Source organism: Phocoena phocoena, chromosome 6 (assembly GCF_963924675.1).
Source record: "Phocoena phocoena chromosome 6, mPhoPho1.1, whole genome shotgun sequence".
NCBI classification, from domain to species: domain Eukaryota; kingdom Metazoa; phylum Chordata; class Mammalia; order Artiodactyla; family Phocoenidae; genus Phocoena; species Phocoena phocoena.
Window position 1 is genome coordinate 115,133,817 of NC_089224.1, and position 19,013 is coordinate 115,152,829.

The window sequence follows — 19,013 nt, forward strand, 5'->3', positions numbered from 1 at the left end:
GAAGATGGTGGTTAGGGGGGCGTGGAAGTTAGGGCACAGGGCTGGAGAGCAGTGATTATGGGGCCGTCGGGTTGAGGGCAGTCAGGTTGGGGGTCGTTCAGCTGCAAGGGCATCGGGGTTGGGGGCAGTCGGGGTTGAGGGCGGTCGGGTTGGGGGGCGTCGAGTTGAGGGGCGTTGGGTTGAGGTCAGTCGGGGCGGGGGCAGTAGGGTTGGGAGGCGTCCGGTTGGGGGCAGTTGGGTTGAGGTGCGTCGCCGGCGACAGCCCTGTGGGGCAGTGTACGTCCCGACGATGCATGGGGGAGGGGATGGCTACCTCTGCTCACAGAACCGGACCCCCAGGCCTGCCACTTCGGGGCGCTCAGCGGCGACTCACCAGGATCGCGCGCTCCCAACGCCCGCCCTCCCGTCACTCCACCCTGACGCCCCGCCCCCGACACCCGGCACTCCCGTCGCTCCTCCCGAAGCCCCGCCCCTAACGTCCGCACTCACGGCGTCCAGCCCTGCGCCTCGAAGCTCCGCCCCGCACGGCCGCGCTCCTGACGGCCCGCCCGGACGCGGGATCTCCCCGAGCATTGGCCAGGCCCCCACAGGTCCCGCCCCCTCCCAGGGCCAAGGCTGCACATTGGACGCGTCGCAGCCAATCGGAGCTGCTCTTGCTCTGGCGCCGGGGCCAGGGGGTGTCGGAAGCTGCAGTGGTCGCCGGAAGCGGAGCGCTGGGGTGCCGGGGTTTGCGTGGCTGTGCGCGAGAGTCGGAGAGCGTTCGCGTCGTTCGGGCCCCGGCATGGGCCTCCTGAGCGGGGCGGCTCGCGCCCTGGTGCGGGGCGCCGACCGAATGAGCAAGTGGACCAGCAAGCGGGGCCCGCGCACCTTCTACAAGAGCCGCGGCGCCAAGGGCATCGGCTTCCGGGGCCGCGACGGCAAGTTCGTGCAGGTCAAGGAAATGGTCCCGGAGCTGGTGGTCCCCGATCTGGCCGGCTTCAAGCTCAAGCCGTACGTGAACTACCGCGCCCCGGAGGGCACAGACGTTCCCCTGACGGCCAAGCAGCTCTTTCTGGAGACAGCGGCACCTGCTATCGAGAAGGACTTCAAGGCCGGGACTTTCGACCCTGAGCGCCTGGACAAGTATGGCTTTGAGCCCACGCAGGAAGGCAAGCTCTTCCAGCTGTACCCCAAGAACTTCCCGCGCTAGGAGCAGTCGGCGGCGGCGGCGGTCGGGTGTGCCTGCGACTGAGGACTTCGACCTATCCTCCTCGCTGAGCCTAGCTCCCGGGTGGCGGGTGGGGAGGCGTTGCCCTCGTTTCGCTTCTATTAAAGACCTTGGCTACCCTACAGTGTTGTTCGGGGCAGCTGGTCATTTTGAAAAGGAAAGTGTGCCACGTAACAGTCTAGGGCGTAGTGACCGAGGCGACGTTCTGAGGTTCCAGCCAAACCAGAACACCAACTAACAGGTTCTGGGAAGTAGGCAAGAACACGTGGCTTAGCTTGCAGGAGAAAGAGAATTCACAAGGCAGATCCAGCCACATGACAGCACTGGTTAATTCATCCCCCAAAATTCACCCCAAGGAACCACCAATGAGAATACTTATGGGTTCCAAAGCAGCTTATTTTGGGGAGTCAGGTGAGACAGCCCCCCTTGGGGTAAACCTAAAGATAAGACCACACAGGAAGTTGATGCCAAACTCGTATTTCCCTAGTAATCTATAGTCTCCTTCCTCCTTGTGTTTTCCTGTTTCAGTGCATAATCCCTCAGATTCTAATTCTGTTTCATATTTAACTGACCCTTAAGTGAAATATCCTAAAATAAACTCTGGAGGAGGGTTCAACATTAACACATTCTGACCTGTACTGGCACACAGTGTTGTACCATCAGAAAATAAGAAAGCAAAGGATAGAGGTTTGTGTTTTCTAACTCGGAACACCTATCTGTTGTATTTATTAGTGGATGCTGAGGAGCTGACAAATTCCACAGTGGCCTATACTTCAACATCTGTTCCTTCCAGAGAGACAAGAAGGAACTGATCTATGGGAGTCAGATCAGTCACAAACCCAGTTATGTTTCTGGAGTTTAAACCGTGTCCAGGTTTGGAAGCTACTTGGTTTACTGAAGCCGCAGTGAGGAAGTATGACTAATTCAGCATGTGACAATGTATTTCAAGTTTATGACATGCTAAAGCAACTCAGAACGTGTATACACTTCCTTTTGCTTCTCTGCACAGGAGGCTATACAAGCACTTCTGGTGCCATGATGTGAGCTTTTTTTAATGTTCATATAAAACTACTTCTGGTGTTTTAAAGTAGCTTAAGAAAAAAAAGCCACTCATTTTAGTTAATACAAACAGTTGCTTAAATAAGTATGAAGAACTGAAAGTCAGAAACACAGGAAACTGACAAGACAGAGCTGGGAACCATGCCCCACCCACACCCTGCCCCCTGCTGCCACAGAATCACCATTTTGAAGGGCCCCAGCAGATAAGGCTTATTTAAGAGGCCAGCAGCTTTTCTGACTGCCTACCTGGAGATTCCATGAGATGCACTGAGCCCTATACAGAAAACCTGCGTGCAGCCAGAATCTCAGTGAGATGGTCTGAGGACACTTCATTCTCAGAAAAGCTAAAGACATACTCTTGGTTTTATTGGTGGAAATGGTCTTTATGATGTCAAACCAAGTAACTTCCCTAGCTCAGCTGTTCTCCCACTTCCAGAGGTGAAGAACATGATCATAAAAGGAGCAAGTGGCTAGAAGGCTGGCGTCAGAGGTGGCTGCCTCCAGGTGCTGGTCACAGTCACAGATCTTGATCCCCGAGGCATGCAGCCGGCCGCCGCTCTTCTCCTCTGCAAGGGGCTGGAGAGGACTCTTCAGCTTGCCTCCACTCTGGTGTTTGGTACCACCCTCTCCATCAGCATCAGCTAGACGCTCAAAACAGGGTGCTGGCGACTGGGCCGCAACTTTGAGGGTATAGACTGGGTCTGCTGTTCTGGCTCCCAGGTCGCTGCCAGGAGAGGACCCCAAGCAGAATGACGGACGGGTCTGCGGCAAGCGGCGGAAGTAGAGCCAGGACCAGTCGACTCCATACACCAGCGAGTTGGGCAAGGTGTAGGACAGAGTGACTGGGAACACTTCCTGATTCTCCTCTGGAGTGAGACAGGAGGACATGGGAAACTTACCCAGGGTTGATCTCATCATCCCCACCCGATGGCCCTACCCACCCTCAAAGCGAGACGATGTGCCAAGAGCAACCACTGTGTGTCACGCAGAGGACTATCAAGATGCGGACAGACAAGCAGAGAAGCACAGACCAGCATCCTGCAGGGAATGCACTCTGTTCCTGAGAGAGGAGTCAGCCTGCACTACAGAGCTAACCCGTACCCTAACCCTACAGAGCTAACCCTAACGTGTACCCTAACCCTAACCCGTACCCTAACCTGTACCCTAACCCTAACCTGTGCCATAACCCTACAGAGCTAACCCGAACCCGAACCCAAACCTGAACCCTTAGGACTCAGCAGAAGCTTCTCGTTAAGACTTAAAAGCAAAGGACAAACGAGTGAGCCAAACGGAGCGAAAGGGGTGTATGAGAAGAAATAAAGGGAACAGTACGTGTAAAGTACAGAGGTGGAAAGACCCTGGCGTGTGTGAGGAACCACACGAGTGGACGTGGCTGATGTGTCATCAGGAACTGGCGACACGTCAGAAGGGTCCCGTGATGCAGAGCTCGGCGTGCTGCATTAGAGTTTGGACTTGAGCTTGGACAGCGAGTAACTCACTGAAGAGTTGAAGCGTGAGCAGCTTTCCTTATGGTGAGTTGCTATGGCAACTCTGAAGACAGAGGGCAGGACGGGCAAAGGCCCGGCCTTATTCTGGACAGAACATGGCTGAGAAAGTGTGAAAGTAATATGCGACCAGAAAAAGAAATGATGAGGTGTCACCAAACTTGAGATGGTCAAGGGTCCAGGGCAAGGCCGAGGCTGGCAAGAGCAGCCTCAGAAAACTAGTGGCCAGTGAGCTGGGGATGCGGGCTTAGAAAACTGTCACCAGCCGGAAGGCCCAGTGGCCGGCCATTCAGTCTTCACTTAGCCTGGATGCCACTGCCACCTCCCAAGTGCAGGGATCAGTGCCACTGCACTCTGAATTGTGATCGGAATCTGAATCACGACTAGAATAAGCAGTGATGCGGAAAGCCTGCAGCTGGCATCAGGAAACACACCAATGATACAACCAGGGCCCTGGAGATCCTCCTCCATAACCCAGGGCTTTGCCTGAGCAGAGGCGGCTCGAGAGAGGAGCTGGACACTAAGCTTACCCTGAGAGCAGAGAAGCTGGACACCAAGCTTACCCTGAGAGCAGAGAGGCGCCCTGGCACCACCACCGAAGGAAGCTTCCAGGAGACCTCCCGCTCCATGGTGTGCACGCTGGGGTACCGGGAGGCGAGGGTCACTGGGACAATAAAGGCGCACTGTAGCCGTACATCCAACCAGTGGCAGCACCCGCTCGTGGCCCAGGTGGACACAGCAGCCTTCCTACCACACAGTAATACCACACAGCAACAGCACATCCACCACTCAGGTGCGTGTGTAGCATGAACTGAACAACCACACTGGGCAACAAGAAGTCGAAAAGTACTATAAAGTAGAGACAGTACAAGCAACGCTCTTCACAGCGCAATAAAACAAACAATAATGTGGTCATAATACGAAAAACTGCTTCCACCTACAAATTTTAGAACCTTCTACTAAACCACACTTGGGTAAAGGGGGAAGTACAAACTCAAGTCATAGAATTTCTTCATAAAAATGAAAGTGAAATTACTACATATCAGAACCTAACAATGTGCTTAAATCAGAGAAAAATTCAGACATAAAAACACTCAATACAAAGTAATAAAGATAAGTGAATTGTAGTCCCAACTCAAAATGCTAGAAAAAGAACACAGGAGGCACAAGGAGAGAAACAACAAAGATAAAAGGAGAGGTTGATGAGGTGGAGAACAGAAACCACCAGACTATAATAAAAAAGTAAAACCCTGCTTCTTTAAAAGAAGTAAAATATACATGCTACTAACTAACCTAATTAAGGAAAAAGACATAAAAAATATTGTATACTTGCATAAGTATACAAAGTAAAACATGGTAAAGGGGAAATAACTATTAGAGAAGACATTTTTTTTTAAATCAAAGTAACTTTACACATCTTTGGGCAAATAAATTTCAAAATGTAGATGAAATGAATAGCTGCCTAGGAAAATACGGTTCACCAAAATTGACCCCAGGCCTTCCCTGGTGGTCCAGTGGTTAAGACTTCACACTTCCACTGCAGGGGGCGTGGAAGATCCTGCATGCCGCCTGGCGTGGCCAAAAAAAAAAAAAAAAAAAGAAAACAAAATTGACCCCAGTAGAGACATATAGCATAAACAACCAACTTCCATAGAAAAATATAGAGAAAGTTAACACAGAACCATCATTCAAAAATACATCAGGCCCAGATAGTCTCACAGGAGATTTTTTTTTTTTACCAAATCTTGAATGAAAAGATAATCCAAATGGCATATAAATTGTTCAAGAGAAAATGAAGAAAAATTTTCACACTTGTTTTGATTCTCACGTGAACCAAACATAATGCTGCTAAATAGCACAGAAGAAAGTCTGTGTCTCCTTTGCACGTTAATGCAAGTCCCCAATAAGGTGCCGCCAGAGCCCCGTACCGCGCTGGAAAACAACACACCTTCCAAAGACACACAGATGGCCAAAAGGCACGTGGAAGGACGCTCAACATAACCAATCACCAGAGGAACGCCAATAAAAACCCCAATGACATATAACCTCACACCTGTCAGAGTGGCCATCATCAAAAGACCACAAATAGCAAATGTCAGTGAGGATGTGGAGAAAAGGGAACCCTCCTACACCGTTGGTGGGAGTGTAAATTGCTGTAGCCACTGTGGAAAACAGTATGGAGGTTCCTCAAGAAACAAAATAAAACTAACTACTGCATGATCTGGCAATGCCACTGCTGGGTACCTATCTGAAGAAAATGAAAAAATTCAAAAAGATATATGCACCCCAATGCTCATAGCAGCATTATTTACAACTGCCAAGATATGGAAGCAACCTAAGAGTCCATCAACAAATGAATGGATAAATAAGATGTGATGTATATATACAGCGGAATATTACTCAGCCATAAAAAAGAATGAAATTTTGCCATCTGCAACATGGATGGACCTGAAGGGTATTATGCTTAGTGAAATAGGTCAAAGAAAGACAAATACTATATGATATCACTTATATGTAGAATCTAAACTATAAAACAACTAGTGAATGTAACAAAAAAGAAACAGATGTAGAGAACAAACTAGTGGTTACCAGTAAGGGGAGGGAGGGGGGAGGGGCAAGATAGAGGTAGGGGATTTAAAAGTACAAACTATTATGTATAAAATAAATACACTACAAGGATATATTGTACAGGGACTTCCCTGGCAGTCCAGTGGGTAAGGACTCTGTGCTTCCACTGCAGGGGGCATGGGTTCGATCCCTGGTTGAGGAACTAAGATCCCACATGCTGTGGCCAAAAAAACAAAACAAAAACAAGAAAAGGGTATATTGTACAGCACAGGGAATATAATCAATATTTTATAATAACTATAAATAGAATATAACCTTTAGAAACTGTTAACCAGTATATTGTATACATAAAACAAAATACTGTAAATCAACTATACCTCAAAAAAAGTTTTTGACAACTAAAATAAAACAAAACCATAAGCAAGTGGGATTTACTCCAGGAATATATTCCATATAAGGAAATCCATAAACAAAATTTACCATATTAATATATCTAAGGAGAAAAATAATACAGTTCAATAGATATTATAAAAGCATTTAACAAAAAAATCAGCAATTCCTGATTTAAAAAAATACTCATGAAAACGTGGATTGATGAATACTAAGCACACACATTAGTCCTTATATATCATCAAACCAAATGGGAACCAGCAGGGACCCTATCAAGGTCAGGAATAGGGCTTCCCTGGTGGTGCAGTGGTTGGGAATCCGTCTGCCAGTGCAGGGGACCCGGGTTCGAGCCCTGGTCCGGGAAGATCCCACATGCCGTGGAGCAGCTAAGCCCATGTGCCACAACTACTGAGCCTGCGCTCTTGAGCCCATGCACCACAACTACTGAGCCCATGCACCCTAGGGCCCATGTGCCACAAATACTGAGCCCGCGTGCTGCAGCTACTGAAGCCTGCATGCCTAGAGCCTGTGCTCCGCAACAAGAGAAGCCACCGCAATGAGAAGCCCGCGCACTGCAACGAAGGGTAGCCCCCGCTCGCCGCAACTAGAGAAAGGCCGCACGCAGCAACAAATGCAGCCAAAAAAAAAAAAAATTAAAAAAAAAACAAAAACAAGCAAGCAAAAACAGCAACTGATGGGATGCAGTGAAAGCAGAGCCTAGAGGGCAACTGATCACTGTAAATCCTATGCTTAGAAAGAAGAAAGTTTGCAACTTGTTTTACAGCGAGAACTGTCAGAGCACATTCATGTGATAAACAGAAATGATGCAGTAGACGGAGGACTGAAGATTCAGAAGACGAAGCCCTTGAGAACAGCCAGTACAGGGGACACTGACCTTGGAACCATGATGGGAGGCACCTATAATCCCTTGTTTGTACAGAGGAGGGGGATGGGAGATCACGAGGGATGCGTGAGGCGGGGAGCGCAGGGGGTGGGGGTTTAAGAAAAGAAAACGTGGAACAGTCCTGACAGTGAAGAATCACTGGCTACAGAAAGGTCAAGGTTTGCCTGACAAGGGACCCACAGTAGCATAAACTTGAGGTGAGATCACGCTGCGTGGCTGTTTCCCTCCAGCCACGTTCTGTGGCTCAGGCATAAGCAGACTGGGGTTTACCAGTGCTGGATTCTGCCCAGAGAGTATGAGGAAGGAGCAAGGGGAAGAGTTTAACGATGTTTGGAACACAAGGCCATGGAGCCTACGCTGTCCGCAAGCAGGAAGACTTGGCAGAAGGTGGGACAAGGATGGTTATGAAAGCGACCAGTGGTTAACACCTCTGGTGGAGAGGTCCCAATAGGGCCAGCAGACTGCTGAATGCAGAAGGTACCAAAATAATTGAGATGGTCAGGGAAGAACCACGGTTAGAGAGCAGCACGCTTGAAACCGAGATTCTGAAGTCGGCAGACTTACAAATCATGGCAAGGCCTAGGGGGAGACCCTGGGGACGCGTGGAGGCTGCAGAAGAGCTTGGTGGAGCAAAAGGAGGCAGGAAACTGGGAGCCCCGCCCCAGGCCCCCCACTCACCTATGGCCTTTTGGCAGCTGAAGATCGTAAAGCCACCATGCATACACGCTGCCAGGAGCAGGTGGGAGTGGAAAGGGTGCCACTTGAGCCTCCACACCCCGCCCTGCACGGGCATGTCCGCCAACGGCTCCTTCATGCTCCGAGTGTCCCAGAGAAGAACGTGCTCGTCGTAGCTAAAACCCATCGACCGCAGAGAGCGTGCAGGAAAGCAAGGCCCCGGGGCAGCAGGGGTCACCTCCCGGAAGACCCGGCCCACTTCCCCTCCAGGACCCGGTTCCTTTCCCAAACCCCGACGCCCGCGCTCTGGGTGGAGAGTTGGCCCAGTCGAGCATCACAGTGGCCAACAGGAGGGAAGGAAGCGATGGTGCAGGAGGAACCCATGTGCACGGACCCTAGGGGGCTCACCTTCCCGTGGCCAAGATGTTCTCGCAATGGGGGCTGCTCTGGATGCTGCACACGCCCATGGAGTGTCTGAGAGCGAAGGGTGAGCCTAAGCAGAAGCCCGGCAGCGCTGCTCCGCCCGCGGGCAGGGAGGGCTGGCCCCCCACGCCGAGCACTGGCCCCTCGGTGACGTACCTCCTGCTCGTGAACACGGATGTGCCAGGGGTCCTGGTGTCCCAGCCTTTCAGAAGGCCATCGTCCCCACCTGCATGGAGACAGAAACAGCCACTGATGAGGAAGGGCACTGATGGCTGTTTCTCAGGGACTGGGTTTATGTCTGTGAGGAAATTCCCACAGGTGGCTTTTCTCGGTTTTCAGGCTGCCACAGGCAGGGGAGCCCCAGAAACAGTCACTCCTGTGCTGTAACCGTGTCTTCAGACACCTGCAGGGAAGAAGGGAAAGACAGAGGCTACGCCCGTAGGAAAAGGGCAGACCTATGGGGGCAGAATGACCAGGTCACACAAGACTCAGCCCTTCGGGCTCCTGATGCCAGGAACCAGAGTGGCCCCGTCGAAGTGCTCCGAACAGACCTGCGTGCAGGAGGCATCAGACAGGGAGGCTCTGTAAGGTTCTGGAACCTTTGACACACCGCCATGTGTTTTAAAGAGAAATGCCCTTTGTAACCTTACAGTAAAAGAGCCCTGTGCTTGTTTGGGGGAAACTGAAAGGATAGAAAGAACACGGGAGCTGGTGCCCTGACCCACAACCAGTCTTTGAAGAAAAGCAACATCAAGATAGAATGTCATGGTATCTCGAGGGAAAAGGGAAGAAACACTGAAGAGGAAGACCTACAGAGAGGACAAAAAGGAGCAAAAGAACAACCATGTCTGCCTGAAACTCCATCCGTCCATCATCTACCATCCACCCACCCACCCATCCACCACCCACCCACCCACCCACCCATCCACCATCCATCCACCACCCACCCACCACCCACCCACCCATCCACCATCCATTCACCCACCCATCCACCACCCACCCACCACCCACCCATCCACCATCCACCACCCATCCATCCAACCATCCATTCACCATCCACCACCCATCCATCCACCCATCCATTCACCATCCATCCACCCACCCACAGGTACTTACTGAGCACACTACAAATCCCTATATCAGACAAAACGGATGTGGGATGAACATGATCTATGACAAGGTGGGTCAGCAGAGTCAGTCCATCCAGGCACTGAGCCTGTGTGTGAGTCTCAAATACAAGCTGCCATTCTGTGGCAAACCTGTGAAGAGAACCGGTGTGGCTTCTTTACACAGCGGTCTCTCCTCTTTCTCTCACACTCCACATTTGCTCCACCAGGAAATCCTGTTGATCGACCTTCACACCAAGCAGTCTTCCCACTTGTCCTCCTCTGCACTGCTCCCACCTTAGCCTGAGTCACTCCTGCCTCACCTGCGTGGCAGGTCTCCAGCCTTTACCCTCACCCCCTTGCAATCTGTACTCAACATATTAGCTGAAGGGAGCCTCTTAAATGTTTTTTTAATTTATTTTTAAAATTTATTTATTATTATTATTATTTTTTTGGCTGCGTTGGGTCTTCGTTGCTGTGTGCAGGCTTTCTCTAGTTGCGGCGAGCGGGGGCTACTCTTCATTGCGGTGCGCGGGCTTCTCATTGTGGTGGCCTCTCTTGTTGCGGAGCAGGGGCTCCAGGTGCACGGGCTCAGTAGTTATGGCACACGGGCTTAGTTGTTCTGCGGCATGTGGGATCTTCCCGGACCAGGGCTCGAACCCGTGTCCCCTGCATCGGCAGGCAGGTTCTTAACCAGGGAAGTCCCAGATCCTCTTAAATTTTAAAATGTAAGTCGGAAAATGTCATTCCTCTGTTCAATATCCTACAATGGCTTCATTCTACTCCGAGCAAAAGCCCGAGGCCCCCCTGCGGCCTGCAAGGCCCCGTGCCCTGTCTCTGTGACTCCTGACCTTGCCTTCTCTATCCTACTGCTCACTCATGTCATTCTGGCCGTACTGGCCACTCGCTACTCTGAACACACCAGTCTCTATAATGCGACAATCTGTACCTGCTTGCAGCACCTGATGCCCTCAGCCTGTCCTAGCTTTCTTCTTCCCAAAGCCCTTGCCACCTGCAGCGCATAGTATGCCTAGCGTTCACTGTCCATCTCCCCACAAGCGACGAAAGTGCGATGAAAGCAGGGACTGTTGTCTCTTGCTCACGGATGCCTCCTGAACCCCTAGGACAGTGCTTGGCACGTAGTAGGTGCTCAGTAGATGCTTGTTGGATGAATGAATTGGTGTTAAATTATTAAATCACCGTCCTACTACACCCTTGCTCTGAATTAGCTAAGCCTCAAGATAGAAGAACTAATCTACAAATGAGAGCTCAAAAAATTAAATCTTTATCGTTCTCCCTGAGTCTGTTCAAGGGTGTGACAGCAAAAACTCCAGAAAGGATCCTCTCTCAGGGGAAAAGAAGCATTAAACACAAAATCATAATCAGGATGAGCGGGACTTCCCTGGCAGCCCAGTGGTTAGGAATCTACGCTTCCAGTGCAGCGGGCTCAGGTTCGATCCCTGGTCAGGGAATTAAGATCCCGTAGGCTGCACGGCGTGGCCTAAAAAATTAATCGATTGATTGATTAATTTTTGAAAAGAAGAAGAGAAAACCAACAAGACACAGACTCAGAGGAGCAGTGAGCGGACAGAGATGTGTGATTTGGGTGAGCAGACCTTGTCCTGGGGCTGGGACATCAGGCAGGCGCAGGTATGCGACAGGGCAACACAGGGAGTATGGGGCTCAGCTGGAGACCCGCGGAGTGACGAGCGCTGCAGTGCTGGCAAGACAATGCAGAAAAGCTCAGGAAACAAGGTCTGGTTAAACACAGTGTTTGTGGAAGAGACACAGTAACTGAAGTCAGGAGAGCAGCAATGCGGAGCGAGAGGAAGATCCACACAGAGGTCAGAGGACGGTGAACCCTTTGGTGAGGAGGGAAAGGAGCCCACAAAGCAGAAGGAAGAGAAGCCAGAGAAAGAAGGGGAGAGTCCAGATGGCATGGCGTTGATGACCCAGGGAAAAGAATGTGTGGGGAGCGAGGGGTCGGGCATGTGAACACCGCTGAGAGGCCAAGACGAGGCTGATGTGCTCCCTGGACTGGGCACCACAGCTGTCCCTCAGGGCCTCAGCAGGAGCTTCTGGGGGCGCAGCATCCTGACAGGCCAGCAGCACAGCCCTGCAGCCCTGGCCTCCCTGTCTCGCCCTGGAGCTCAGAACAGTACCAGCAACTGGACGCAGAAAGGGATACGGGTGCAGATGGTTTCTTGCCTCTGCAAATTCAGCAGCTCCTCTTCTGTCTTCTCTCAGAGACCCATGCCCTCCCCTGCTGTGAGCGTGAAAGGAGCTGACCTGAATGACCTCGTTCCCACGTCAGCATCCCACTGCATACACACGGCTCTCAGTACCAGGAAGTCAACCCTCTCTCTCTCACGCTTCCCCTTCCCTAGGAAGATCAACTACTCCAAAAGGGAACAGACAAGCCTGAAATGCATGACGAGTCACTACTGGACCCAAAGTACCAGGTGGAGAGCAAGGAGTTCCGACTGGATCTCCGAGTGTGAGAAGCATCCAACACTCAGAGCGAGGGCGGGGGCGGCGGCTCCCGGGGGCAGCTCCAACGCGGGGGCACTGCCACCCGAGACCCTGCAGTGCCTGTAGCAAGCTGCACTTCACGCTCCGAGGAGCAGCTAAGTGAGCACCAACTACAGCTTTTGCCCCAGAAAACAGACTCTCCAAAAAGCTCTTTGAGATCCCAACGTGGCCAGAATCACGCCCCTGGCCCGTGCCTCCTCAGCAAATCTCCAGAGAGGGGCACCCAGCGGAGGAGTACCGACCTGAATACACGACTTCCGTCTGCCAGTAATCGAAAGCAGCAACCCAGGCCTCCAAGTGATGGGCCTGCCACGTGCCCACAGCCTGCATTCCTGGCCCTGCCTGGTGCGCCTGCAGGAGATGGAGCTGCCCGCTGGAGTCGCTGCCAATGATCTTCAAGGGCTGGTCACTGGCCCTGGACACAGGGAAGCAGTGGGGAAATCTGGATGAAATACATCCACTGACCCAAACTCATCGCCTCTTCTGGCTCCCAACCAGTGACGCTTTATGGCCCAAAGACCTGTCACAGAGAGGTTCTCCAGGACCTGGTACGGGGACACGCTTCTTAAGAGGCTTGCCTGGGCAGAGACCGAAGCTGCCAGTAGCTTGTCAAAATAAACCAGGGTCAGCTTCCCCTGATGAAAACACTCTTTTTAGGTGAGGACCGGCAGTGATTCTCCCAGGCTTGGGGAGCCGCAATCAAGGCTAGCACAAGGTGGCTTTCCTTCTCTCTTGCATGAAAATACGAAGGGACCCTCAGAGGAAAGACTCAGGCCCGTCACCGCTGGCCCTCACCTTCCGGCTTTCCCAGTGGACCAGTCCAAGGACAAGGCCAGACACTGCTTTTCCAGGGCAAAGTGGGAGAACGGCTGTAGTGTGTGAGAGTTCTGCTGGAGAGAAAAGAACGCCATCAGAGAGGAACAGCCCCGGAACCCTGAGGAGACTATTCTCCTGGCTTGGGTATGCCATGCTTCCCTCATCTACTCGGTGAACAAAGTGTGTCAGTCACGCACTCACAGCAGAACCTGAGGACAGGGACTTCCCTGGTGGCAGAGTGGTTAAGAATCCACCTGCCAATGCAAGGGACACAGGTTCGAGCCCTGGTCCGGGAAGATCCCACATGCCGTGGAGCAACTAAGCCCATGCGCCACAACTACTGAGCCTGCGCACCTAAAGCCCTCGCTCTGCAATAAAGACAAGCCACCGCAACGAGAAGCGTGCTCGCAGCAACGAAGACCCAACGCAGCCAAAAAATAAATTAAAAAAAAAAAAAAGAAAAAGAGCCTGAGGACACTGCAGACAGCCCAGGCCCTCCAGAAGCACTCACACCTGAAGGAGGACTTTCCCACACATGTGACCCCAGGGGAAGCAGGTCTCTGCTTCTCAGACCCGTCGCTGTCCAAGCCCTCCTGGAGACTACTGCAGGCTCCAGGGAGCACTGCTGGTGCGGGTTCCCCACTGCCCAGGCCTCCAGGGACAGAGATAAGGAGAACTTTCCTCTGATTCTCTTTCAGAAGCCACAGCTTGCCATTAAAATGCTGTTTCTCTTTTCTGAGGTCTAAGTTTTACTATCTAAGCAACCTAGACAGCGCTCAACTCCATCAACAGGGTTCCAGCAGCTGTATCCTCTCTTGGGTTTACCTGTTCCTGCCTCCAGCTCTGGTTCTAGATATCCTCCTCAGATATTTCTTCCCTCTTTCCTAAGACAGGGCTGCTGCTCTCAGCTGGCCTGAAGCAAGGACCTTGCTATACAAGCCTTCAGGTGCTGTGAATGCAAGGCCAGCTGGACCTCTGCTCCAGTCCCACTTGCAGCACCTACATTAGAGTGGGTCCCCCACAGACAGGGCACGGTCTTGTGGGCTGTTTCCTTCAACCCACTATATGCCTTCCCTGTCCCCTCCCTCCCCCAACAAGTGGTCATTTTACAAATGCACGGTACAGGATCACTGTCAGATGCTTGGGAAAATACATGTAGGAAACACGTGCTCCCCTAATTATCAATGAGAAACACCACTTTTACCCAGTAAATGCGCTGCTCTTCTTAGCCCCAGCATCATCAACACAGGACGCTGGCCCAGGCTTTCCTTACAGGACTTTCAGGTCCACCGACAGCCCCTCTGCTGATGACACACAAGGTGTCCTCCCCTTGGAGTTAGATACAGAACCCAATAACTCAAAATAGACCGTGTGATACCTTGGAATGTTTTATGGTAAAGTTCACCGTTGAACAGAAACTATCCTAGAAAAATGTTTGTATCAGCACAGCCTCCCTCCCAAACCCCCTCCATCCAGGTTCCTTCCACCCTCCACTAAGCCTGGCCCCAGTCACTGACCTCGGATCGCACCAGGCGGAGTAGCTCTATGGACCCAGAAGCATCTGCCACTCCCAAGAGCGCATGGCCGGCCACCGCGATGTGGCACCTGAGGAGATAACGCACGTGCCGGTCACAGCACAGGATGTGCCGGAGTACAGGGGAACACTATGCGCCCCGGTAACTCATTGTTTACATTGCAGCTCCAGGGAATTCCCTGGCGGTCCAGTGGTTAGAACTCTGCGCTTTCACTGCCAAGGGCCCAGGTTCGATCCCTGTTCGGGGAACTAAGATCCCACAAGCCGCGTAGCACGGCCATAAATAAATAAGTGTATTTATTTCAGCTCCAAAACCAGGTTGGAGCCTACAGTTCTGTTCCAACAAGATCATTCAGCTTAGGAAGCAGAAAACTAGCCTCACTTCCCAGACTGACAGTACCTGTAGGGCTTGGAAACTGAAAAAGGAAACGAGCCCCAAGTCTACAGCATCCTCCAAGTGCCAACAGGCAGGCAGGACAGCGCAGTAAAGAAATGAACCCAAACTTCAGACACTTCCCCGTCCTGTTGAATGCTGTCAGGCATCAGGCTCCTCTGACCAAACAATTAGGTACTCATGACAAATTCCAAACAAGGGGAACGGTTATCAAAGTTGTACCATTTCATGTCCAGGATCGCCGAAGTATCTCTTCTTTGGACCTCAACCAGGGGGCAAGGAGAGCTGTCCTCATTGAAACTATACAGGTAGAGACGACCCAAACGAATTGGAGGCGCATCAACATCCAGTCCACTCTACAAAAAATGCAAATGTGTTCTCTGATTACCTTAATAAATACTGAGGAACCCAAGGGATGGGAAAGGGACTGAGGGAAAGAAGAGGTTTGCCAAGACTCCGGACCTCTGCCTGGAAGCAGCACCGATGATTTTCTGAGCTGGAGAAACGTCTCTTCTCTTGTACGTGATTAGTGAGTAGGTGGATAAACCCTGCTGGACCCAGGATGGGATGCTCCTTCTAAACGGGCCAATAGGCAGGAGCTACAGTTAGGGTCCCCACAGGACACAGTTTGCCCGGGAGAGTCCTGGCTTAGGCCTGTTGCTCCGGTGCCACTGTTCACTCTTAAAAGTATCCTGCTTTGGATCTGCATAGCTAGATGCCTTCAACAGATTACGTACAGCTCCTATGAAATCCCATTTTCTCTTTGCTCTAGACTTCATCCATAACCTTGACGGCGCCTGCAGAGAGACGACATCCCGCTTTCAGGATGCCCTGTCTCTAACCTACATTCTGGCCACAAGGCCAAGGTCGCATCCACACCTCCTGAACGACTCCACACAAGACTTTTCCCTTTCAGCCTCCCCCGCAGCAGATCACAGAGATCTCAAAGCCTGTGGTCGGCTCTGCCTCTCAAGAGCCTTTTCTCGCCCTTCTTGAGAGAGGAGTTCGAGGCTGGGGCTTTAGGTGCTCGGGAAATGCCACCTGAGATCGCAGACCTGCAAACCCACGGTGAAGACCTCCCTAGGCCACGATGGCCCCGCGCACCTTGCTCTCCGGGTCGGCGGGCTGGTCCTCCGGCTTCCGCAGCTGGTAGGTGCCGCACGCCAGCAAGTGCCTGCAGCCCTCCAGCGGGCACCACTCCACCGAGTCCACGGTGTGCTCCGTGTCCACCGCCTGCAACAGCCGGACGCGACTGCCGGCCGCCCAGCATTCGGATAAGGACGCGGCGGCGACCGGGGTGGCGGACAGCGGGCGGCGGAGAAGTGAGGAAGCCAGGCTGACAGCACGGTCCCCGGGCCCGCGGCGACAAGAAGATGCACAGCCCAAGGGGCGGTACTTCTCCCACTTCCGCCGTCGTCCCCATGACTCCTTCCGGGGAGGGACTTCCGGCCCCCGTGGACGCCAGCGGGAGGCAGAGATCTCACGCCCCCTGCCGGCCGGCGAGCCTCGACTGGCCCCACGTGCCACGGCGCGCCCTCTGCAGTGGCGGCGAGACGCGGGCCTGGGAGGGGACGGCCGAGCGTCCAGCACAGAGTCACGGGCGAGCTGGGCTCTGAAGGGGGAGCAGAGGAGAGCGCGGCATGGAGGTGGGGTGTGCAAGGGGCCTGGGCGTCCAGGGAGCAGAGTCCAGGGTCTGACCCAAAAGGGCTGGGCCTGGGCTGCCCTCCATCTCCCTGGTCATGTCCACCCCCAAGGAGCTGCCCATAGGGCAGTAAGCGCGGCGCACCGGTGGGCGCACATGTGCCTGACTGGACAGCAGAGAAAGGAGACAGGGTCGGCCACAGGGCCCCGAGCACGGGTGGTGGACGGGAAGGTGGACAGAAGGCATGGAGAAGAGCCAGCGTCTAAGCCCCAGCGGCAGGGGTCTGTGCGCCAGTTAGATTTAGGATGAAGGGGAGGACACCCAGCACAGCCACGATCTGATTTCGTAAACCAGGTATGTGCCGACAGCATTCAATAAAGTCAGTGAACTCTACAGAACAGGTTTGGGGAAGGCAAGTGTCTGATATTGTTATGGATTGAATTGTGTCCGCAAAAAAGATATGTTGAAGTCTTATCTCCAGTACCACAGAATGTGACCTTTGGAAACAGGGTCTTTAGTAACAGAAGTAATCCAGTTAAAATGAGGTCATTAGGATGGCCCTAATCCAATATGACTGGCATCCTTAGGAAGGGGAGGTGTGGTCTGTTAAACACCAACGGAAGACAAGACAATGTAAAGACTGGTAGATCTCTATGAGGCAAGGACCGCCTGAGGCTGCCGGAAGCTGGGAGAGCCTGGAACAAACCTTCCCTAGAGCCTTCAGAGGGAGCATGGCCCTGCCCACACCTTGATTTGAGAATTCTGGCTTCTAGGACCTAGACCATACATTGTTTTCAGCCACCAGCTTGAGATAATTTGTTATGGCAGCTCCAGGAAATGGGACAAGACAAATCCACATGGCTACCTGGGTAGTTAGCCTGTGGTTTTTAAAGTGGTTTCTATCGCTAGAAATACAGATACCAGTTAGCAGCTCAGATGGCAGCTGAAGCAGAGAAGCAGAAAAGGTTGGTCAGGAAGCCACAGGACAGCCTGAAATGGATGAGCCACACATCTTGATTTGATCTGGTACAAAAGGCAGTCAGGCCAGGCAGCCCCCTACACCTCGCTCCAAACAGGTAAGAAACACGGCCCACGTTTTAACCATGAATGAATGCTGAACTTTCAGACGCTCTCAGACGTGTGGCTACAAAAATTAAGAGGTTCGGGGCCTTTAGAAGAGAAAAGAAAACAGGGGCTGGGTATCAAATAAAGAACAAGGGAAGCAAAGGGGAATAAAAACACTGTGTGGACCCTGGGGCAGCTTCACGAGGGCATCCACTCCAGGAGACTTGATATGAGCAAACCCTAGGCCCCCATGGCCACCACCCTCTTAGCTCCAGCCCAGAGTCTCTAACAAGTAGCACAAAACACAGCACCATCAGGAGGGGACAGCCACCAACTACAGCACCAGCTCCTGCAGCCACGTTGGACAGCGATCCCCAGGTCAAGGCTATTCCAGATGAGCCATGAGCCACGGCGGCAAGCACCTGGGATCAGGACCCAGCGTGGCATCCTGTGGGTCGGCCGACACTCTGGCACTTCCCTTTCAATGTAATTTTCCAAGGAATAGCTGATCACAAGACAGTCCTGGTCAGGAAACGTAAAAAGCCTGGAGGGCCGACCTGGCCACTCCCCAAAGGACACAGGCAAGACACACAGCCTGTAGCCCAGGGCCTCCTCATCCCAGGAGCCTGTTTTTAAAAGCAGACTGAGCACACTCAGGGCCCCATGCCTGGAAGACTACCCAAACCTCAACACGCTGGTCTACACCGGATTCCCCACCCCCATGGGCCTGGCCAGAGCTGGCCTCTGAATTGGGAGTTATCCTGGCCCTGGGAACGTCCCGAGGGCTCGGGCCAGCTGTGGTCGGTAGGACAGTCTCTCAGGATCACATAGCCTCTTCTCTGACAGCTTTCTGAGCCCCGACTGGTGGTCAACCTGGGGTCTGGGGGAACCCAGAACAAAAAACCCCAACCTGGAAGAGGCACCACAGCTGACCTGCACGGTAGCAAGGTCTTCTCAGCAAAAACCCGTGTGGGCACGTGGAGTCCCTTCACCTGCAGAAAACCCCTCCCTCGGGGTTGGAACTGAGCCTTCCCTCATGCTCCCCGCATATTGCTATCACCCATTTCCCCAGTCCTGTTCTCCAGGACGCACTGCCCAGGAGGCCTCCAAGTTCTGCAAAAGAAGCTACTTTTAAGCTCAGCTCAGTTCACAGACCAAAGGCCACAAAGGGGCTAGCCCCAGCCAGGGAAGCA

At 52.6% G+C, this 19,013-nt stretch overlaps 2 protein-coding genes across 2 annotated transcripts; one reads left to right on the plus strand and one right to left on the minus strand.

Moving 5' to 3' along the window:
* Positions 1-781: 781 nt before the first annotated feature.
* MRPL41 (mitochondrial ribosomal protein L41) lies at positions 782-1,189 on the plus strand. The gene has a single exon (XM_065879824.1). The coding sequence runs from the start codon at positions 782-784 to the stop codon at positions 1,187-1,189; it is 408 nt and encodes a 135-aa protein (XP_065735896.1).
* Positions 1,190-2,680: 1,491 nt separating this feature from the next.
* DPH7 (diphthamide biosynthesis 7) lies at positions 2,681-14,767 on the minus strand. The gene is given in 6 exon segments (XM_065879430.1): positions 2,681-3,132; positions 8,312-8,484; positions 8,717-8,782; positions 8,888-8,957; positions 12,612-12,784; positions 14,703-14,767. Coding segments are annotated over 6 exon segments (999 nt in total).
* Positions 14,768-19,013: the final 4,246 nt, after the last annotated feature.